At 55.2% G+C, this 23190-nt stretch overlaps 2 protein-coding genes across 6 annotated transcripts in view; one reads left to right on the top strand and one right to left on the bottom strand.

The window, feature by feature from the left end:
* Positions 1-1276: 1276 nt before the first annotated feature.
* Positions 1277-9990, top strand: C17H19orf81 (chromosome 17 C19orf81 homolog). The gene is made up of 4 exons (XM_059383378.1): positions 1277-1343; positions 6860-7035; positions 8267-8406; positions 9188-9990. The coding sequence occupies exons 1-4, from the start codon at positions 1277-1279 to the stop codon at positions 9381-9383; spliced, it is 579 nt and encodes a 192-aa protein (XP_059239361.1). The 3' UTR covers positions 9384-9990.
* Positions 9991-11063: 1073 nt separating this feature from the next.
* Positions 11064-23190, bottom strand: part of SHANK1 (SH3 and multiple ankyrin repeat domains 1) — a 44848-nt gene continuing 32721 nt past the window's right edge. For 4 of the 5 annotated variants that reach the window (XM_059382084.1, XM_059382086.1, XM_059382087.1 and 1 more), the window contains 3 exons: positions 19624-19720; positions 14811-17943; positions 11064-12908 (listed from right to left, as the gene is read on the bottom strand). In XM_059382084.1, the coding sequence (XP_059238067.1) occupies positions 12194-12908; positions 14811-17943; positions 19624-19720 (3945 nt within the window). In that variant the 3' untranslated portion in view covers positions 11064-12193. Of the gene's footprint in view, positions 12909-13256; positions 13401-14810; positions 17944-19623; positions 19721-23190 lie in introns of those variants that run through there. The other variant, XM_059382088.1, reaches the window with a different exon arrangement.

The following is a 23190-nucleotide window of genomic DNA, read 5'->3' as shown; positions in this document are numbered from 1 at the left end:
ACAGGTCCAGTAAAAGTACAAGGCTGGACTCTATCCTATATTGATTTTTAAGCTCACTCCTGAAGAAATCACTCAGAAAATCAAGGCACTATTCCCTAGAAAGCAGAGAGCCTGTGCTTATCAAGTCAAGGCAGAGACCATCTTGAAGGGGAGAATAGAGCACTAGAGATATAAGTGACAGGGACAGAGAGGGGAGGACAGAATAACTAAGAAAGTCCTGCCTCTTCTCCCACACTTCCTGCTGAGAGCTCTGCAGACACAAAGAAAGACATGCTTAAAGAACACCAGTGTGGCACACTCCTGCACCTGGGCCCAGGAACCCCCAGACCGTCCACATCCACCTCTGGATCCAGGAATCTGGTCTCCCACTCCCTCCTCCCATTGACCCAGAGGTCCAGGATCCCAGCTCCCTCCTTCCTCAGACCCAGAGTTGGTGTTCCCAGCCCCTCCCCCTCCTTCTGGAGGTACCATGGCGACCAGCACCCCCCCCCCCCCCCCCCGTCTTCCTTTCCCTCCCCCATACAGAATCCAGTTTCTGTTTGAATCTGGCCTGTGTCTGACCAGTTCCTGCGTGAGACAGGGATGATCGGAGGGCAAGTGGGACCAGAAAGGGGATGACAGAGGGCAGGGGAACCAGTTATGAGAGAAGAGAGGTGAAGAAAGATGGGGAAAGGAGACTGGGAAGAGACAGGGAGAGAAGTAGGGAGACAGAGAAAGGGTGGTAGGCTTGGAGGGAGGCAGAACACTATGAAGAGAAGGAGGGCAGGAGGGCTGGGGAAATGTTGGGGAAACTAGGGGAGAAGGAGACTGGGGGGATGGAGGGAGGGAGGGGGAGAACAGTGGGCATGAAGAGGGCAGAGAAATCAAGGGAAAGAGTAGAGGAAAGATGCAGAGAGATCAGGGGGGAAAGATGGGGAGAGAGGTGGAGAGGGACAGAGAGATGGGGAGAGAAGGAGGATGAAAGAGGGACAGAGCCAGGGAGAGGCAGAGAGCTGGGGAGACAGGGAAGGACGGAGAAAGAAGCAGGAAAAAGGCAAAGAAGGAATCGGGGCACACAGGAATTGGAACTCATTGGGTTTCCAGAGGTTAGGGGAACCCAGATTCCTACATGGCCTCAGCCTTCCAGTTCTTCCTTATTCCCCCCCCCCCCCCCCCCCCCCCCCGGGGCTTTAGAGATGAGGAGGAGACAGCAGTGGGGGGAAGGAGCTGGGGTGGGTGGTCTAGTCAGGGCCCTTCTCCCCATCCTCCTGAGACACCCCCCACCCACCTTCCCAGGATGCAGCAAGAGGTGGAGACCCTGTGCTCCTCCACCGTGGGCAACCCCAGCATGCACAGGGAGGCAGGTACTGAGCACTGTGTGTGTGTGTGTGTGTGTGTGTGTGTGTGTGTGTGTGTGTGTATTGGGGAGAAGGGGGGGTCTTCACCCGTGCCCCATGTGGTAACCCTGGATTGCAGTGTGGCCTTAAGCTAGTCACTGGCCTACCAGAAAGCCACCCCAGACTCCGTCGTTGACCAGATTCATGGGCAACACCCTTTGGACTTCAAACTACATTTGTCATGAGCCTTTGCGGTTTCTTGGCCAGTGGTCTGGACCCAGAACTACATTTCCCATGAGCCTCTGGGGACTTCACGACCCTTCTAAGGCTATTGTCTCCCTAGGTGCTCTGCCCTGGTCCCTCACACTCTCCTTTTCTCCCACACTGAGCTCAACAGCTTCCCCCAAAGCCACTCCTCCTCCCTCTTTCCCAACCTCGATGGTCCCACTACCAACCTGGTCACTGGGCTAGACCACTGGTACTGGCCCTCCCTTCTCATTTCCTCCCACAGCCATCAGTCTGCAGCCCCATCTTCCAGCCCACCTCCTGTGTCCTCTGCCTGTCTCTCCATCCCCAGAGCCCCAACTCAGGTCTTGTCCTCTTCCACATGGATGCTTTCTCTACCCAACTCCCGGTTCAGTTTTTTCCCCTAAGCCCATTCCCCACTTGGCTCCTGCAGGGTCTTCTGACCACCATCGCCGACCCTATCTCTCCTCTGCTCACACCTTTCCTTCCTTCTTCATCACCTCCAGGATAGAGTCCCAACCCTTCAGCCTCAGACCCCGTGTGGTCAGCCACCAGCTTTCAACCTCAGCCTCATGTTCCAGGACTCCCTACCTGCACTCTGCTTTAGCAGGGTCATTCATTTAGCACTCAGTCAACATTCATTGAGTAGCATCTTGGTGAGGATGCATTCGGCTAGCATGCAATAGTAATTGGACTTGGTGTAGTATAAAGAATAGGAGGACCATTATCACTCAACCAGAAGCCCAGAAGTGGGGCATGGCTTGGGTTTGGTTGAGTCAGAAGCTCAGTGATATCATTGAGGACCAGATTCTATTTCACTGCCTTTAGGCCTGAAATGTGTGTCCTTTGCATACCAGCTTACTCACCACAAAACGGCTGCCACAAATCCCAGGTATCACTTGCTGAGGTCTTCATCTTAAAAACTCCCAAATTATCTCTCCTCACATCTTATTGGCCAGCACTCAGTCACCCACTCACTCTTGACTCAACCCCTGGCAAAAGATTATCATCATTACTTTTGTCAGCAGTTCTCAACTCTGGTCCTCACATCAGGTGAAAGGATTAAAAAAAAAAATCTATACCCACCCTCACTTCAGACCCAATTTAACCAGAATCTCTAGGCTCTGGGTCCTTGCATCTATATTTTCTGAATGCTTGCCAAGTGATTGCGATGAACAGTAAGGGTTGGAAGGCACTGGTTTAAACTGGATGGGATACCTTTGAGGAAATGAGATTGGTGAGGGTCCCTTGAGTTGCATGAGCAAGGGATGGACCCTTCTCAAATGGGGGAAGAAAGATGGGACTGGCTGAGTGGGGATCCTTTCTTGGTGTCTGTTACAAGAGCCTCTGTGCCAGGTGCTATGCCAGGCATAGCAAATGACCTCGTGGCAAAATGGACACCGTTTCTGTCCTCAGATCTCTTTTATTTTTAAAAAAGATTTCATCTTTATTTATTTACTTGAGAGAGAGAGAAGCAGACTCACCACTGAGCAGGGAGGCTCCATCCCAGGACCCTGGGATCACTACCAGAGCCAAAGGCAGATGCTTAACCAACTGAGCCACCCAGGCGTCCCTGTCCTCAGGTCTCTTTTAGGGTCTTTGAAGACCTCTTTTGGTGATCACTGTCCCACATCATATCTAACCTAGACTGAGGCACCCATCTGATAAATATAGTTTATGTAGAGCTTCAGAAAAGTTGAGTGGAACTGAGTTGACTAGTTGGCCAGTTTTGTAGATCAGTATTTCAGTTTTGTGGCTGGCTTTGTGGTACTTCGGAACCAGAAATATTTTTAACTTACTAGGGTGAGAACTTTGACGTCAGATATCAGAAAGCCCATGGGTCTCCAGTGTTTTTGCCTATGGTGCCTGATTAGTGAAATGACCCAGACTGTTCCCACACAGGGAGGGCAGACAGAGAGAGTGGACACCAACTCACAAATAATTAATAACCTACAAATGCAATAACCATGCCTTAGTCTTGGGGCTGAAGGGAATTCTGAGAAGTTATTGCAGATGACCATATTCTTTTGCTTAAAAACCTGAGTCCCTGGTGGTCCCTCTGCATAAACAACCTTTTCCCTGCCATTCCTCTTTTCTTTCTCTCTTTCTCTTCCTTCCTTCCTTCCTTCTCCCTCTCTCTTTCTTTCTTTCTTCTTTCTTTGTTTCTCTCTCTCTCTCTCTCTTTTTCCTTTCAGTAGGCTCCATGACCTGAGCTGAGTTCAAGAGTTGGACACTCAACTGACTGAGCCACCCAGGCGCTGCCCTGCCATTTCTTTATTTGGCAAGCTCCTCCTTATTCCCTGGGTCTCCCTGTAGACATTACCTCCTTCAAGGAGCCTTCCCTGATTGCCCCTAGATTATTAGGCTTCGCCTTCACCTCATGACATCTCCGCTGTATATTCTATCATCCTTTACAGTGACTGCTTCCCTCACCAGACTGGGAGCTCCTGGCAAGTAGGGCAGTTGGTCTAGACAGAGTGGGGTAAGAGGCAGCAGACTGGGGAGATTGAGAACACAGAGTCTAGATCCAGATGCTTAGATTTTTATCCTGTGTCACCTTGGGCAAGTCCCATGATCTCTCTATGCTTCTGTTTCATCATTTGTTAAATTGCACTATTTCAGCAAGCTGTCGTGAGGATGCAATGGAAAACACTTTAGAAAGTGATTGGCTTTTTATTTTATTTTATTTTCAAAGTAAGCTCTACACTCAGTGTGAGGCTTGAACTCACAATCCCGAGATCAAGAATTGGATGCTCTACCAACTAAGCCAGCCAGGTGCGCCAAGGGTTTGGCTTTTTAAAAGGGATTTTAGGGGTGCCTGGGTGGCTCAGTGGGTTAAAGCCTCTTCCCTCGGCTCAGATCATGGATCAAGCTCCGCATGGGCTCTCAAGCCTGCATTGGGCTCTCTGCTCAGCAGGGAGTCTGCTTCCCTTCCTCTCTCTCTGCCTGCTCCTTTGCCTGCTTCTGATCTCTGTCAAATAAATAAGTAAATCTTTAAAAATATAATAAAAGGGATTGTAAACCTAGAGTTATTATTATCATTCTATGGACAGATGTGGGGAGGTTATTGTGTTGGAGAGATGTAGGGGAAGCCAGTATAGCTGGAAGAAAATGATTAGAGAGATCAACAGGGGTCGCGACCACACACAGAGATCTTGTTAAAATGCAGATTCTGATTCCATAGGTCTGGGAAATACTGTGTTTCTTTCTTTTTTGTTTCAATTTGTTTTCCAAGTTGCATACATAAAACAAAGAGATCCTAAATATATTTCAATCCGTTTGGACACATGCCTAGGTTCATCTCACCCAAAGCACTGTGAAGCATAGACTATCCCCATTATACCAGTTCCCTCACATCCAAATGCTGTGTTTCAAACAAGGTACTGCTCCCCAGATCACACACTGAGGAGCGAGTCCCCACCTCAGGGAGGACTGTACCCTGAAGGCAAGAGGAAGCCACTGGTGGTTCGCAAGCATGGGGTGTTGCAATGGAGTGATCACCCCAGCTGCCCTGTGGAAACAGACGGGAGGTCGGAGGATGAGGACCAGAGCAGGAGACTTACTATGGTACAAGCTCAGTCAAAGACCACCAGGATCATAGCTGTGACATAGCTGTGTGCTGGAGACAGCCTCTTGTGAGTCGATTGTTAAATTTTGCAAGCTGGTTGTTATAACTGTGGGAGCATGGAATTGGTCATGGTGGGAGTACTGACAGAATGAAAACTGGCAAAGGCTACAGTGGGTGTGGTGTGAGCGCATGTGGGCACATGTAAGAGAGAGACAGAGACAGAGTGATATTAATTAGACATTTACCAGCACACCCCTAAGTTTACTGACTTGTACTGAAGGAGTCCGTAACACATGGACCGTCTTAGTAGGAGGGTGTTAGGGAGGACTTATTATTATGGGAGCTCCTGGGTTAGGTGACTTTGGGAGAATTCAGGGAAGCAGGATTTGCTCTGGATCGGATGCTGGCAGGAAGTGGAGGCAAGGCTATGACGCAGGAGGGATGAATGGAGCGAACATTGTGGGTGGGGAAGAAGCAGCATCAGCTCTGAACCAAGAGGAGGATGTTTGGTCATTTCGTGGTTTGGATGGTGTTCATGTTGTGTGGTGCTGAGACATAACTCTGCTCTTATTTTTATCTTGGTCTATCATGGTCACAGAGTGGCCTTGGCTGACGTGGGTGTTCTGTGAGATTGTTTATGTCGGACATAAACAGCCCTGGCTGTTGAGGGCTGCTTTCCTCTTTGTTCATTTGCTGTAACAAAGAGACACCCCCACACATGATGGCATGAAGAAGAGAGTGTATTTCTCTCATGTGACAGGAGGCAGGTGGTCTGGATTGGTGGGACATCTCAGCCCCATGAGATGACTCAGGGACCCAGATTCCCTCCATATTGTTGCTCTAGCACGGCTGAAGCTGGCTTGTTGCTACATCCATTCCAGTACAAGGGAAGGGGAAACAAGTCAAAGACAAGCAACCGACTTTTAAACAAATGACTCCAAAGTTTCATCCCTCACTCCCCTAACACAGTTGGTGAGAACTCCGTCACATGGCCACACACAGCTGCAAGGGATGCTGGGAACCGTTTTATCTAGCCCGACGGCTGGTCAGACTCTAAGACTGTAGAGGAGGGGCAAAACGGGTTATGTGAGACAACTAGCTGTTGGCCATTAAGAGAGACCCTTTAGTCAATAGAGGAGTTGCCTAGAGCGGCTCAGATTTGACAGCTGTTATCAGACTAGTTGCAATCAGGAGGCCTTTTCTGAGAGTGCTGGGAAAACCACACACTGGATTCAAAGGCTGCTGCCGGGCTGGGGTGACTGGAATAGGACGCAAAATGCATGGCAAGCCCCTTTCTCTTCCTTCAGCCTTGCGATCTCTCTCTCTCTCGCTCTCTCTCTCTTTCGTGCGCGCGCGCGCCCCCTACAGGCAGAGCCTAGCAGGAACCCAGCTGTTGCAGCAGCAGAAACGGGGCGGGGGGGGGGGGGGTTGATGGAGTCCCGCCCTGGGATCAGAGTGAGTGCAGAAGGGAGTTGTTTGGAGCTGAGAGGCAATAGCTTAGTAGGTGGCATAAGAGCTATTCGGGGTGGCATGGACAACCCTTCGTGATGCCCATTTAGGCCAAAAAATGTCAGAGGAGTGCTCAGGACTGCTGACATTGAGTTCTTCATCCCCAGGAGCCCTCCATGTGGACCTAGAGACCCCAGAGGAGACGCCAACCCGGAGCCTGGGCAGGCCTGTCAAATCCTCGTGAGTGGCCCCTGGCCCCTCTGATCTCAGCTCCTCCAAGTGCAATGTCAGCAACCCCTGACCTCGGAGGTCCTGCCCGCTCGCTCTCTCCCCAGAAAGCAGTACCTGCGCCAGGTCATTGCAGAATACGAGGCGCTGGACCGAGAGCTCCCGTGCATCCGGAAGTTCCCCACACCACCCGCTGCCCAGCCTCTCTGTCTGTGCATGGAGACCTCAGTGAGTGGCCTCCTCGCCCCTGCCCCTACCCCTGGGACACCAGCCCCGAGTTTCTGCACAGTTTCACTGGGAGGATAGAAAGAGAACTGGCTCAGAAATGAGGTGGACAAGGCTTAAATCTAGACTCCGCGGCTTACCAGCTGTGGGCTTGGCACCAGGTTTTAGGCTGCTAAAAATTGATTATGAATTTGTCAAGAGATCAATCATCATATTTATCACTGCTGATCCCAGAGAGGCAAAGAGAAGGGGAGGAAAAGGGGCAGAGAAGGGCAGAGATCAAAAGACAGAGAGCAGGGAGACTGAGGACACAGGGAGTCCTTTCAATCCTTCTACCATGAAATTCTGTAAAGTTTGCAAATGTAGCAAAGACTCAAGATAAAGCCCCTGCTTTTGGAGAGTCAGTGTCCAAATCTGTTGGTAATCCCTACCATCAGTCAGAGGAGGTATCTACTAGGTTCTTACTGGTAAATTAAAACCTTAATGGGATGCTTCCATGCACCAGGCACAGGACCCAGACGCACTCCCTCAGCCCATCTATGTGAGTTTAGCCCAACAGAGATTGTTGTCCTTGTCTTCCTTGTGGCTCTGAACAGAAGACCCGGCCTCCACCACACATACACCCACAGCTTGCCTTCCTGGAGATGACCAGTTTCATGATTTCATCCTAGTTCATCAGCAATTTTATATGCTATGACCATAGTATATCACCTTCAACATGGTAATCTCATGCTGAAAATGTGGTTAGTGGTCAATGTTTTCGAATGGCAAGAAGTCACAACCCCTATGATCACTATTATTATTATTATTTTACAACGGAATATTCCTTAAAATGCTAATAGAAACATAAAAGGAAAAGTGTACAACCTTAATCCTTGCAGGATCTTCGAGAGTTGCTAAAAGCCTGCCATCCAGCGCAGGTTGCTGGAGAAGTTTTTGGTAAAGTTGGCCAAATTGGTAAATCATTTAATCCACCTGTTCATTGGCAAATCGGCTCCTTGAGAATTGCTTTTTGGAGAATGACCTAGGAGGACAGGTAGATGCTTTTCTACCTCAAAGATACCTGTGCTCCCCGCTTTGACTACAGCGACGGGCTCCTGAGGTCGAGTGTGAGTCTTGCCTCGCAAATGCCACCTGAGATTCTGGCAGGTCCTGCAAGTGGGTCTAAGGTAGGGGCTTAGGAACCTGGACTGAACCTGACGGTCTCGTGCTGAAGTTCTCTTGACTCCTCCAGCCAGAGGAGGACCTTACCCACCTAGAGGTGCTGGAGGCTCTGGAGGCCGAGTTACCCGGCGCCATGGAGAGCGGGCGCGTGAGCAGCATCCGCTTTGAAAATATGAATGTCATCTGTGGGACTGCGGGGCGCCGGGATAGGTAAGCCTGCCGCGGGGTCGCGGTCCCAAAGGAACGAGAGAGGCGTGGCCAGGAGTGGGAATGAGGGGTGTGGCCTACTGAGCGCAGTGGGGAGGGGCCAAGGCGCTGAGTGGGCGGGGCCGAGAAGGGAAGGCTGTGTGGTCTGGAGAAGGGCTTGATGGGTGCAAGGGCGGGACGATGGGGCTGAGAGTGAAGTGAAGCGGGAAAGGGCTCGAGCCGAGAGTGAGAGCAGGGAAGGGGGAGGGCCAGGTTAGATCAGAGAGAAGGCGGGACCTGGACTGAGGAAATGGACGTTGAGTGACCCGGACAGGTAACACCGAGGTGTGGGGTCGAAGCCTGGACCCATCACATTGAGGGAGTGGGGACCAGGAGAGATCTAGAGGGTCAGAGGCCTGTAGTGTCTAGCTGGGGGCGAGGCCGGGAGAAACCTAAATCTGGGGACAAGCCTGAGAGACACACTGAAGGGGGCCCGGCCCTGGAATGGCGGTTTGAAGAGATAGAGCCTCGACAGACCACGATTGGGGGATAGGACCAGGCTGAGAGAAGACGGGACCCAGAATGACCCGCGTAAGGATCGAAGTACGGGTTGACTTCGGCGAGACGGCAGGGCTGCTGAGGGGTTTAGGGACAGCGGGACGAGCTGAGCAACCGCAGTGGGTAAACGAACGGGGAGGAGGGACCAGGCAGGGACTCCCCGACAATCAAAGGCGGGGCTGGGACCACCAGCGATTCCTTTCGGTCTCCGCCCCGTCCCTGTGCTCTTGGCCCTGCCCCCTCGCAGGTGGCTCATCACGGTCACTGACTTCCAGACTCGCTCGCGTCTGCTGCGCTCCGGTATCCGCCTCCGCGGGAACGCACACCCGCTGGTGCGCCACGACGAGCTGCTGTTGGCGGATTACCGCCTGCACCTGCGCCGCTCCCTTGTCCGGCGGCGCATGCTCGAGGCTCTAGGGGCGGAGCCGACCGAGGAAGACTAACATTTAGAGGGCGGGCCCCGGCTGCGCAAGCCCACCGCCCGCGGGCTCGGGCGACCCACCCGGAACCCCCGGAGGGAAGGGGGCGTTGCCTCCCCAGGAAGGAGGCGGGACCGGCTCGAGGGGGTGGATACTGTGAGTTTAATTATAAAGAATGACCTGGTACAAAAGCCATTTCTCTCTGCAAAATTTTGGTGGGGAGTCCGGGGGAGGGAGGTGATGGGGGTAGGGATGAACCCCCATAATATAATCCCGCCTCCCTCATCTTCCCCCAGTCCCTGCAAATGGACGCCTGGGTCCCCATCCCTTGAATGATGAACTGAGGCTCGCGAGAGGGAAGCCCCGGCGCCGGGGCTTTCAACCCATGCTGATCCGTCTCAGCGAGAACCAGACGTCCTCATCAGCCCCCCTTCTCTTTTCTCCCACCCCCCTTGGAAGACAATTCTCGGGCTTTTTTTTCAGGTTTTTTTTTTTTTTTTCTGGATTTTTTTGTGTGTGTGTTCTAGGTTTTTTTTTTTTAATATTTTCTTTTGTTTTTGTTCCTCTTTTTGCTTTATCCTCTCCGCCCCGCGCTGCCCCCATCCAGTCCCTTGCCCCTCCCACCCCGATCTCCTCCCCCCCCACCCCCTACACCCTCCCCAACCCCGCGGCACCCATCCAAAATGAACAAGCCCTTGATAGACGGGTGCCGCGCAGGCCCCCTGCGGGCGGGGGGCATCCGACAAGGGGGAGGGGGCGGGTAGGGGCCCAGCATGATCTCTGCCCCCCTCCTTGCTACCCCTCCCCCCTCCCACGACCCTCCCACAAGGTTCCCCGCAGATCCCTGACGTGGTGAGGGGAGAGGGCTGCAAGCACCCTCCCCCCCCATGGACGGAGCGCCCCCCCCCTCGGGGGTAGGGGGCAGCAGAGAGGGAATGGGCTTGGGGATAGGAGGGGGAGCTCCCTTCTTTGGCAGCTGAACATGGGGGGGACCTGAGGGCGATGCCCTCCCCCCTTTACCCACAGTAGTAGAGGGGGCTTCCCAGGGGAAGGGGTGGCTTAAAATTCCCAAGCCCCAGGAATAAAGGAAGTGGGGAAGCGTGCAGGAAGGGAACAGCCATGCTGGAGGGAGGAGGAGTTCGTTGGAGAAAAGGAAAGGTTTGGAGGGGGAAGGATCTTCGTGCAAAATGGATGGAGAGATGGTCTAGGAAGAGTGAGAGGAGGGAGGATGTGCAAGAGGTCACAGACTGGAGCAGGGAGAAGAGGAAGCGTGGAGGCACGGTGAGCAAGAGGGGAGTGTGCATAGGGTCTTCTCTTGCCAGGAGAAAGGAGTGTCCAAGAGGTGAGAAAACAGGCAGGGTAAGAACGTCCGGAAGAGGTGTTCCTCCACAGGCACAAAACAAGGATGCTAGGAAAAGAAACGACAGTACAGCCCAAGAGTGTGTGGAAGGAGACAAGTGTGCAAAAGGAGAGAGACGGTTGAGTTCCCCCCAGGGAGACTGAAACAGTCCGGGAGCCAACAGGAACAAGGAGAGATTCAAGAATGAGTGTGCAGCAAAGCCACGCTCTGCAGAAACGTTAGAGAAGGAACGTAGCCTCAAGAGAGCGGTGGAAGAGCTGGGGAGGACATGTGCGCAAGAGTTGAGTGAGTGAGAACGCTCACAAAAGAACTGAGAATGAAGCAGGACACAGATCTGGAAAAGAAGGGTGCACAGAACTGGGAACCTGGCAAAGAGGAAGGGAATGAGAGAGAAGCAGTTCCTGGGAGGCAGGTGTGCTGGATGCGGGAGAAGTGATGGTGTGAGGGGAGGGGCAGGGAAGGGCATGGGAGTGTCACTGTTAGAGGGAGAGGCGTGGGGAGTCAGAACGTGGGGCTTTGACAACAAGAAGGGGAAATGTTTAAGACGATGGGCACAAGCGTGTCAGGAGCCGTGCATGAGATAGTAAGTGCACAAGAACCGAGTCAAGGCAGGTGTGTTCCACAGAATAAATACGTGTGCACAGAGTTTGTGAGTGGGTAGGGAAAAGGGTGTCCCAAGTGTGTCTGCAGCAAGGGTTTAGAGATTTTCAGGAGTGAGGTGTATAAAGGAAGGTACCAAGGGAAGAGTACGCAGGCAAGAGTTTGAGACAGGAAGGGTATGGAACGTGGAAGAAGAAATGCAATGTGTGCTAGGGGAACAGGGTGTTTGAGTGCTGAGAGGGCCTCATGAGCCAGAAGCAAAGGTGGAGTGTGCAAGTCAGCGAGAGGGCAAATTTGTGCAAAATTGTAGCCCAGGGAGAGGAGAGGCAAGCAGGCGTGCAAAGGAGCGTGCAAGAGGCCGGGGAGGTGTGTGTGTGGGGGGGAGAGGCGGCTGCTGTATGTGCTGGGGAGAAGGGAAGGTGGGGCGAACCCAGGGGCCTGGAGGGGGCGAGGAAGGGTTGTTAGAGGGGCGGCAGGTGGTGGAATCTGAGGGCACCCCCTTCCCCTGTGGCCGGGACAACCCGCATCCAATCAGGCTCAGGGCTGACCCTCTATGGCTCTGTCTGTTTCCCCCCTCCCCAGAATCGACCCTTCCCTCCTCCTCCATACCCCTCTGTGATTTCCTCCATCACCCCCCCCCTCCTTTGCTCCCTGCTTCACACACAGTCTTGTGTCAGCTGCCCCCTCCTGTGAGGTGCAAATGTCTGGCTGGGATCAGGCCACCTGGTGACCTCCAGCCTTGGGAGAGGAGGGCAGGGCGCAGTTCTAGCAGAGTCCCTGGCCCAGGGGGAGAGAATGACGGTCAGGGGTCAGAGGTCAAGAGGCCAGTAGGCCCAGGGGTTCTGTGGACGGGCTGGTCCGTCCAGTCCAGCCATCACCTCTCCAGGAAAAATTTGAGAGCCCGGTCGATGTTCATGCGGTGGCCCACCCTGGTCACACCCAGATCGACGTAATCCTCCTTGGTCAAGGCAGGCAGATGGGAGCCATCGATCTCGTGGTCCAGGAACTGTGCCCGGTGCTCAGCCAACCCCAGCCACTCGAGCCAATCAGCCACATCGAACTTGGTCCAGAACCCCAGAGGCTTAGCGCCGAAGGGCTTGTCCGGGGGCAGCGAAAGCAGGCGGGTTGGTGAGAGGGAGCGGGAGGCCCCTGACAAGGCCCCGCCAAGCCCCCCAGACATCCCAGGGTGTGGTGGCACAAAGACAGGGGCGAAAGGATCAGCTGAACCTCCTGCCCCTCCGGTTGGGGAGCTGCGGATGTCAAAGAGGCCCGGATACAGGGGTCCGGAAGGCAGGATGGGCAGGGACGAGGGCCTGGGCGCAGGGCTGACCTTGTGCTCCGAGGCGGGCAGCAGTGAGGGGCTGGGGGCCCGGCGGAGCAGAGGAGGCCGCATCTCGAACTCCACGCCCTGGAGGTGGCGGGTGGACGTGGAGGAGGAGGCTGAGGGTGAGGTGGCCCCCGACGCTGCAGCAGCTGAAGGGGGGACCCCGCTTCCTGTGGGGAGTGGCGGCAGAGGTGGTTTGGGCCAGTTCTGAAACAGGCTGCTGACGGGTTTGGAGAGGAGCGAGGACTGGGAGTCTTCAGAGAGTCTGGAAGGTGACAAAGGGGCAAGGGTGGAGGAAGGGGGTTTGGAGGGCAATGGCGGGGTGAGAAAGAGGCAGAGGTCAAGACGTAGGGAGAGAAGAGACACAGGAGTGGGGGGTAGAGAAGTGGAGGAGAGAGATGGGAAGAGTTAGAAGGGGCAAGGGGGTGAGACAGATGTCAGGACAGAAATGAAGGGAGAGAAGAACGAGAGGACAGGGAGAGGGTGACAGTCAAGAGAGATGAAAGAAAAAGAGACATTAAGTGATAATAATAATAATCGCCACCACTTACTGATGCTCACGTGTGCCAGGCATTGTTCTAAGTGCTTTACATATCGCATCTCAGTGTATTCCCCATGACAGCCCTGATGCAGGTTACTATTATTATCAGCAGCACAGAGAGGTTAAGTAACTTGCCTAAAGACACACAGCCAGGAAGTGGCAGAGCCCAGTTATATGGCACCAAAGTCTGAGCTCTTAACCACTACTCTATACTGCCTATCGGGTTATGGCCAGTCACAGCAGAGTGGAAGACAGGGAGACGGTGAGAGAGGAACAAAAAGAGGGTGAGCATTCAAGGGAGAGAGATGGAAGGGGATAGGGGACAGAGAGAGAGAGAGAGAGAGAGGGAGAGAGATGAGGAGAGGGAGATGAAAGAGAGAAGAAACAAGGGGAGAAAAAGGTTCCCCTCATCCCTTTAGCTCCTTCAGAGCAGTCCTGCCTCAGGACCTTTGAACAGGCTGTTACCTTGGCCTAGCTCACTTCCTCCATGTAGCCATGAGATCTGCTCCCTCCCTTCCTTCAGTTTCTGCTCATCTTGCTGGTTTATTGTGAGGCATTTTCTGACCATCCCCATCCCTGCCTCATTAGACTATGAGCTCTGTGAAAGCAGGGCCTTGCCTGTCCTGTCCCCTATGGTGTCCCTGTCACTCGGCAGGGCACCCAGTGCACAGTGGGTGCTAAAGCAATAGCGGTGCATCTCGCCTATATTAAGCATCCTCTCCTCCACCCACAATACTTAGAAATGCTCAGCCAGTTGCCCTAAGATCTCAAAGGCTTGAGAAAACCACATTCAGACATCACCCCATGAGGGTCTGATGTCCTCTGAGGGACATCAGACCCTCAGTTAGAGTGAGCTCTGCAGAAGGCCAAGGGCAAGGGGATTAAGAGACCTCTCCTCACTCTCTCCGTATGCCTGAATCAGGAATGTGACTCTACTTGCCCTGGACTAGAAGGTCTTGAATGAGCTCGAACTTTGTGGCGATCCTGGCTAAGCTAGCTGCTTTAGGAAACTTCTTCACTATCCTGTATTTTTCCTTCTACACTTGCTGGGCCTTGGTAAGAGGTCCCTCCCCTCCCCCAACTCCTGTTACAACAGAGGCCCACATTTAATCCTCTCGAAAACCCTTTAGGTGGGTTCAGTGCTGTCTACCTTCTACAGAGAGGTGGGTTCCTTTGCCTGAGGTCTCCCAGTTAGAAGTCCTGGGCTGAGACCAAAGCCCAAGAGGCTGGGCTCCAGACCCACACACCAAACCACTACGCCCTAGAGCCTCTTCTTAATCTTGAGCCACACCGGGTTCAAGGGACTTGATTTCAGGGACTGTCAGAAATGACAACCCACCAAGGAAACAGACATCAGCAAGTTGTGCTCCAATCTCCTTTGTTGATAACTTTTTTGTTTATCATGGGATGTGGGTTGTCATGGTGATGGGAAGAGACCACAAAAGCTACTGAGCTAAAGCATTTGGGAAAGCATGCTTCTGAGGACGGACTCCTGCAAGCCAGCCCCGTTTGTTTTCTTTCTACCACCTGGGACCCTCCAAGGATGCAGCTATGGGGTGGGTAGACTCTGGTACCCATAGCATTGGCCCCTGTGGCCTCCGTCACCAACCACCCACCCCGGCTCACCTCTGCCGCTGCAGGGAAGAGGTCCTCTCAGGGACGTAGCTGGATCCCCCGTGGTGACTGTCCCCGCTTCCCCCGCTGCCTCCCCGGGCCCAGGGCAGAGCGCCACCAGCTGCCGAGGAGCCCCCAAATTGTTGAAGCTTGGAGCTGAGTTCACTGATGATGCTGGCTTTTACTGTGGCCAAGGCTGAGGCCTGAGGCTGGGCCAGGGGCCCGGGCAGGGGTGGTGGCGGTGGGCCCGGGCCCTCCTCCCAGGGTAGCAGCTTCCGAGGCAAAGAGGAGGCTGATGGCAAGGGCACTGGTGGGCCTTCCGGCTCTATCGCCACCGGACCCCCAGCCATACCCGCCGTCGAGGGTCCCGTGCAACCACTCAGGGCCAGCAGCCCGTCTGTTCCAGCTCCCGTCACAGAGACAGTGGGGCTGGTGGGAGTGACAGGGTCCCGGAGTCCCCCACTGGGGCCAGGCCTCAGGCCTCCACTGGTCCCCAGAGCCCGGCCCCGGAGCTTAGAAGGAGTCATGAGCTGTGGGGGATAGGGTGGGCCAGGAGTCCCACTCCCCCCGAAGGCCTGGCCGTCCAGGTAGGCCACGTATGTGTCCAGAAGCTCTGGCCCACTGGCCACACTGGCCCCACCGCCTCCACCACCGCCTCCTGCAGGGCCACCGCCTTCCGCAGAAAGGCTGCTCAGTGTGGACGCGCTGCTGATGGTCTCCAGCGGGTGGTCGCTGCTGCTCCGACTGTCTACCTCCTCGATTCCCGAATCTGTGCCGGGCGGTGGGTCCGGACCAGGCTGTGGCGCCGGGGGAGCAGGGGCAGCCGGGGCCGGTGGGCCTGGCGGAGGGGGGTCCCCAGGAGCCACGGGGGCCCCCTGGGTCAGTGTGGCCACCTCACTGTCATAGGAAGTCAGGCTGGATGCCGTGGAGTCCAGGGTGGGAGGTGCAGCGGCGACAGCAGGTGGTGGCACTGGGGGCAATGGGGTGGTTGGGGTGGGTGGGTCCGGCAGCGGATGGGGGGGCCCGGGTGTGAGGGGCGACTCTGGCTTCTCGAAGCTGTTGGAGAACTCCAGAGGCGGAGGCAGCGGTTCCACAAAGAGGAATTCGCCATCTTCCACATCCACCGAGGGAGCAGGGGGCGGCAAGACTAGCAGGGGAAGCCCGTTCTCTTCAGTGCCCCGCGGGGAGGTCGGCGAGGGCGGTACGGAGCGGCGCGGGCTGGGCGGTGGAACCCCCGGCCCGTCTTCCGAGGGGGGTCCCCTTCCCCCCGCCCCACTGGCTCTGGGCTGGCAGTTCTCAAGGAACCGCACGTGCAGGGGCAGCCGCTCCGGCTCCTCAGGGGCTCCCGACCTCCACGCCTTGTTCACCCCGGGGAGCGGGGGCGGGGGCTCTGGCCCCAGCTGCAGGAGGAGGGGCCCGACCCCGGGAGCTGTAGGGGGCAAGCGGTGCAGCAAGGAGCGTCGGGCAGCTGGAGGGCTGGCCGGAAGGGACTTCTCCTGGCTGCCCAGCCCTGCACGGTACCCCAGCTCCCGACGGGCGGGGTCCGGCGGTGAGGCTCCCCAGAGACGCAGCACCGGCTCATGGTGGGCGTGGGGCGAGTGGTGGTGTGGGGTGGGCGGCGGGGCCTCATAGCGGGGCGATGGGGGCCTTGGAGGGGGCTGGGGGGGCCCACCACCCTCCGAGGACTCCTTCAGCGCCCGCTCTCGGGCGGCCAGGGCCAGTCCGAGAGGGGAGGCGGGGTCCAGGGCCTTGCCGGTCAGCGGGTGGACCAGGGGCCGGGGCGGCAGGAAGCTGGTGAAGGCGCTGCTGCCCCCACTGCCCCCGTAGGCGCGGCTGCCGGCCGCGTAAGCCCCGTAGCCACCGCCACTCCCCGCGCCCGCAGACTCCAGCCGCAGATAGGGCTCGGCGGAAAACATGCCTTCATCGATGGACTTCGAGTGGCGCAGTCGGGGACCCGGGGGCGCCCCTGGGCCCAGCCCGCTGTCGCCGCCATCCTCGTCCCCCGCGTCGGTGGAGAGGAAGAGCGTGGACCGCCGGCGGGCTTCGTTCTGCCAGCCCCCTTCCCTCCGGGCCGCCCCGACCAGGGCCGCCCCGAACTGGCTGGTGAAATCCAGGGTGGCCGGGCCGCTGGGCGAGGTGGGGGTGGGCACGGGCGAGGGGGACGGCGGCACCGGCGACATGGCCGGGGCGGGGCTCGGCGCAGAGGAGCCTCCCGCGCTGCTGCTGCCGCCGCCGCCGCCGCCGCCGCCGCCCCCAGCAGCCTCGGGCTGGGTTGGGGGCTCGGCCTCGGTGCTGCTGCCCTGGCTGCTGCGGCCGCTGCTACTGGTGGACGGGGCCTTGATGATGATGGTAGGGATTGGGATGGAGTTCTTTTCCGAGGGGGCGGCCGCGGCGGGCGGCGGCTGCGGGGACGCCGGAGACGTGGGCGAGGCGGCGGCAGGAAGGCCGCCTCCCTTCTGAGGCTCACCTTCGACTTTGGTCTGCTTGACCAGGGGCCCCTTGCGCCCGCGGCCCGAGCGGGCTGGCACGTACATGGCCGCGCTGGCCGCCCGGGGGGGCAGCTGGAAGTAGCGCAGGGCTGGGGCCTGGGAGGAGCTGATGCCTCCGCCCCCGCTGCCGTGGTGCGACGGGGACGGGGCCCCCGGGGTGGGGCTGGGCCCGCCGCCCCTCCAGCCGCGCAGGCTGGGCTGGGGCCCCAGAGCCAGTCGGGGTGGGGGGTCGTCGGGGGAGCCGCCCGTCTCCATCTCCGGGGGATGAGGGGGGTGGGCGTGGTGGTGGTGAGGCTGGGGGGGCGGGGCGTGATGGTGGTGATGGTGGGGCGGGTGGTGGTGGGCGGGGGGCAGGGGTCCGCTGTGGTACAGGCTTTTCTCACGGCTCCCTACACGCGTGTCGGGAGGGGAGGGTCCATCAAAGGATGCGGGGGAAGAGGACGGGAGGGGGCCACCCGAACTGGGGTTGAAGGGCCCTCCCCTGGGGGATGGAGTGAGGCGGCCGGAGGAGGAGGGGGCTGGAGGTGTGCTGTAGGGGGGCTCGGGTGGGGACGTGGTGGGCGGTGGGGGGATGTCCTCCGAGCCAGGCACAGACAGGCTGCGGCTGAACTTCATGGCTGGGGGTGCTAGGTACGGTCTATCATCTTCTGCAGCCCCTGGGGAAGATACAGTGGATCCAGGAGTGGGGGGGAGGGGGTCTCCCTCCTCCCCTATACCATAGTACTACAATATTAATGCAACAACAACAACAACAACAACAACAACAATAATATGATGCCACTGAGCATATGCTAAGAACCTCACACGAACTAGTCCAGAGTTCCCCACCTGTGGTAAACCGGCTTGATGTCACAGGCTGTGCGTTGCACAAAGCAACCGGCAGGGGGAGCAAGGGGAGGCGGGGCGATATTCAGCTGCACTTCCTCCTCAAGCCAGGAGGGGGCGCCATTTTCTAATTCCCGCAAAGACACAGCCTATGCTAGTGGTGGCTTGGGGGAAGCAAAAGTGGCTGGAGCCCGGGACAGATGCCATGTTTAGGTGCATAGTCACAGATTTCTCTTCATGCATACGCGGAAATAAAATGTAATTAGCACATAAAGCCTGTGCTTTCACAGACGGAGCTGGTTAGGATGAGGCTAACGTTTATGAGAGAGATCCAATTTATGGGTAAGCAATGCTGGGTGGCTTTACAGGTAGTTGAGATGAGATAAAGGAGATACAGGTAGATCTCACAGATGCAAGACTCACTGGTAGACTTTGGACGCTGGAAGTGGGAGAAAAGCTAGACCCAGTCACAAAAGGACTTGGAGTGGATGGGAAGAACGAAATCTTTTGCTTACTTATCACTGTCAGGGCTCAGTCTTTGACCCTCTTCTCTCCTCTGTCTACTCTCTCTCCTTTGGCAATCTCAAGCGACATGCTGCTTCATTCACTAGGTCTCTGCTGAAGACGCCCACATCTGTCCTGGGGCTCAGTCCTCTCCCCTGAGCTCCAGGCTCCTATATCCAAATGCCATATCCACTTAATTGGATGTCTCACTGGCATCTGAAACTTAGCAGGCCCCCAGCTGTGCTCCTGATCTCCTCCCACCCCACAGTCTCCCCCTTCTGAACAAACGGTGGATCAGTCCTACCTCAGGACCTTTGTGTTGGCTGTTCTCACTCCCTGTAATACCTTACTGCCATATATCCACATCGCTCTCCCCCTTCATTTCCACGTTTTGGCTCATATCTGCCTCCCAGAACTCATCTCCCTTATTCTACTCTGCTTCCTACCCCACTAGAACTTACCACTGCCAACATACTATATAACTGTCTTGTTTCTTATCATTATAATCTATTGTCTGTCTTCCCCTGCTGGAAGGCAAGCTCCATGAGGGCAGGACCCTTTCCTCTGTTTTGTTCACTGACATATCTCCAGCAGTCTAGGACGTAGGGTGGATACCCAGTAAACATTTGTAGAATGCATCCACGCATGAAGGAAGTCAAGTATAAGAGAGAAGAAAGAAAGAAGAAAGTAGGTAGTGGGGGCTCTGACTCCTGCATCCAGGCAGGAATAATAACATGCTCATTTTCTAGATGCAGAACCCAAGGCCCAGAGAGGTGCATCTACTTGCCACAGGCCACACAGCTAGGAGGGACAAGAGCCAGAATTCAGATCCAGGTTTGCCCAACAAAAAAGCCTGAGCTCTCTGCTCAGCTGGATGGAACTGTTGTCATATACGGAAGTAGAAAAGAACATTTCAAAGTCCCTTTGTTCCTCCTGTAAACTGTCATCCTCCCAGCCTCCCCCTCCCCTGCTAGCATCCAATATACCCACCCTTCCAGGTGACATACCAATAGATTTTTGCCGGAGCATAAGCCCAGGTCCTGGAGGCAGGTAAGAAGGACGTTCATAACTCGGCTGCGAGCGGTGGTGCGGATCGAAGCTTGACTTTAGGGTGGCAGTCAGAGAAAAAAGACAGCAGAGAAAGATCAGTCTGGGCATGAAGATTCATAGCTTCACCACACAGCCAACCTCCAAGCCTACTCCAAGCCTCTGCAGAAAGGATGAAAGGCATGGAGGAGGCAAAAGGGAATTCTGGAAGAGGGAAAGGTGTCTGAGTTTGGGCAGTGGGGAGAACAAAAGGAAAAGAAAGCAGATTCTCAGCAGCCCTGTTTTCTCTGCTTCCCATACCGAACACTAATCTGGGCCTTTTCTCCATTCTTGCTGTCAACCCCCAGGTCCAAGTCCCCAGCATTGCCTGGCTTGCTGGCTGCCCTAGCCTCTTCCCCTGTTCCCCTACTCCTTTCTTACTCTGCCACGTAAGAGTCAGAGGGATCTTTCAGAAAGAAGTCCAGGTCATGCAATTGCCCTGCTTAAAATCCCACAGGAGCGTTCTGCATCACCAGTCAGGAGGGGATTAGAATTCCCAACTCTGGTGTGGAGTTGTGGTCTGTGGTAGACACTGCTGGTACACACAACATCCCCTTGGCTGGGACGCTGTGACCATCCCCAGCTGCTGAGAGTGTCACCTGCCTGGGCTCTTGGCTGCCCCCCAGTTTAAAGAGTCCGCCTCCTCCAAAGGAGACGATGGGCCCAAGCAGTTATGTCCCCTACTACTTCTTCTTCTTCTTTTTAAGATCTTATTTATTTCAGAAAGAGAGTGAGTGTGTGTGCATGAATCGGGAAGAGGGGTAGAGAGAGAAGTAGGCTCCTGGCTGAGCAGGGAGCCCAATGTGGGACTCCAACTCAGGACCCTGGGATCCTGACCTAAGCCAAAAGCAGATGCTTAACTGACTGAGCCACCCTGGCACCCCATGTCCCCCTACTTCTGGGAGCAGCCTGCAGCCAAGGACCAACTAACAGGGAGATCCAAGGCAGAATTAAGTCCGTGGTGTAATTCAAACTCTCCCAGGGATCAGGCAGAAAGGGACTCCAGCAGGGGCCACGTTTGCTGAGCTCTCACAGCCCATTCTGCCCCCCTCACTCCCTTATAATTCTCCCCTTACAATACCGTCAGAGCAGGAATCCCCATCTCAGGCTCTGCCTATGGGAAACGCAGGTGCCCAGTACAGTTCAGCCCCGCCTACATCTCCTACCTGCTCACTCTGACTCCATCGTGTCCACCAGTCCTGCCCCAGTGCCCCAAGGTCCATCCCTGTTTTAGAGCACTTATAAGTCCTGCATTTGCTTTCTGCAACGTCTTCTCCTCCTCATCACACATTCCTTTCCATCTTTCTGTCCTCTACACAAATGTCCCTCCCAGTCACTGTCTACTGCACTTCCCTGCACTGTTTCCTTAGGACACTCCTCTCCATCTGAGACACCTTGTTTATGTGCTTCCTTCCTGACTACCTGCCCAGAATCCGGCTCCCGGACGGCACCAGAGGTATGGTATCTCCAGTCCATGACACCTGCAGGCAAAATATTCTCATTTCCTTTAAAATCAGAGGGGGGAACATGAATAGAATCCAGTCTGGATGATAATACTCATCTTTGCACCAACACAGCCATAAAATACAGATTTTTAAACTTGTTTTTGAGGGAGGGGCTTAGGAAGGCAAAAGTGCCAAAGGCCCATGGAATCCTAACAGCAGCTGGACGGTAGCGACGCTGCTGCTCTCTTTCACTGCTGGGTCCCCAGTCTCCAACCAGGACCCGATATTCTATAAGCTTGTGTCAGATGAATAAAGGAGTAACTAAAAGGGAAGGAACCAGCATCAGCCAACTGACTCCAGTGCTTCTGCCAGGTGACCTCATGTGTCACTCTTCTCTGTCTTTGGGGCCCGAAGTACAGAGAAAGGAAACTCTAATTCAGACGAAGTCCCAACCTTACTTCCCTCACCTCCCATCACACTCTCTCAATTTCCTGTGCTGTTTCTCACCTCAGGGCCTCCACATCCACTGTTCCCTCTGCCTGGAACATCCTTTCCCCCTGCTCTGCTTGGGAAGATATGTCTTCCTACCCCCACTCCGGTCTGGCCTCTCCCTTCCTCTAGACCTACGCTGCCCAATACAACCACCACCACCCTTTTAGATGTAAATTTTAACAAATTAAGATAAAGTAAAATGAAAAATTCCCTTCCTCTGTTTTTGCTGGTCACATTTCAAGGGTTGAGTTGCCACACATTCCTGCAACACAGGAACTCTACTGGACAAGACAGAGCTGCTCTAGACCACATAGGATGCACCTGTCCTAACCTCTCCCTGCACTCACCCCCCTGGATTGAGACTGCCCATCTCTGCGTTTGTCTCAGTCACTCATTCCACAGATATTTACTGAGTACCCGGGCCATCCCAGGGACTGTTCCAGATGCTGCAAATGCAGCCATCAATAAAACAGACAAAGTCCCCCTGCCTACATGGAGGGCAGACAAAATAAATTAGTAACATAACGGGTCGGGCGGAGGGAAGAGAGGGAGGAGAGGAGGATTTCAACAGGGCCATCAAGGAAGGCCTTTCTGTGAAGACTTAATCTGAGCAATTTCCAGAAGAAGGGAGCCATGCATATTCCTGGGGTGGGAGGAGGGTGGTAGTGGGGAGTTGCCAGGCAGAGGGAACAGCAATTGTCTATGTCCCGAGGGAGGAGTGAGTGTGGTGTGCTTAAGGAACACTCAGGAGGCCGATCTGTCTTGGGCAGGTGAGTGGGGGCACTGAGGGGTGAGAGATGAGGTCAGACATCTGGTAGAAAGGTGATAATGGGTGGAATCTGTTAGTTTCAGATATCTCCTCCCTGGAGAGGCTTCCACCTGATACTCTGCACTGTAACTCCCTCCAAATTAACCTAGTGTAGACTTATTATAATTATTTGCTTCTTGTTCATTGTCTGTCTCCCTGGGCATGGATCCCACACAGTTCCCATTCTACTCTTCCTTGGTAAGAAAAAAACAATCTCGTTTGGCACCTATTGGAACTACATTTCCCAGGATCCCGTGCAGCTGCGTGTGTAGGTAGGCTGGGATGCATAAGTGCAAGCATGTGTGTGTTACTTTGGGGAAGTCTCCTCAGAGGTAACCCAAGAAGCAACAATGCACCTTCCTTTGCCTTTCCGCCTTGACACTCTTCCTTGTTCCTGCTACCTGGAATGCTGGTGGCACAGCTAGAGCTCCAGCCATCTTGGACTAGGAGGTGACCGTATGGTTGGAAAGAAGGCTAGGATGGTGGAGCAGAAAGTGAGAGGGGTCCTGGGTCTTCACGACCATGGCAACTGCCATACCCACCTACTCCAGAATTCGTTAACATGACAGAGCAACAAGACTCTTCTGGTTCAAGTCACTGTTATTTGGAGGTTTTTCACGTATGGAAGAACCCAATTCTGCAAAATCCAACCCTTGTCCAGGAATTTAAATTCCCTAACAGGAGTGGCTTTACTCAGTTCGCTCTTCCAACCCCAGCAGGTCCAGCGCATCAAGGTGCTCAGT

The sequence above is a fragment of the Mustela nigripes genome, chromosome 17, assembly GCF_022355385.1.
Source record: "Mustela nigripes isolate SB6536 chromosome 17, MUSNIG.SB6536, whole genome shotgun sequence".
Lineage (NCBI taxonomy): Eukaryota > Metazoa > Chordata > Mammalia > Carnivora > Mustelidae > Mustela > Mustela nigripes.
Note: the sequence above shows the minus strand (reverse complement) of the source record. Positions and strands in the feature narration are given on the sequence as shown.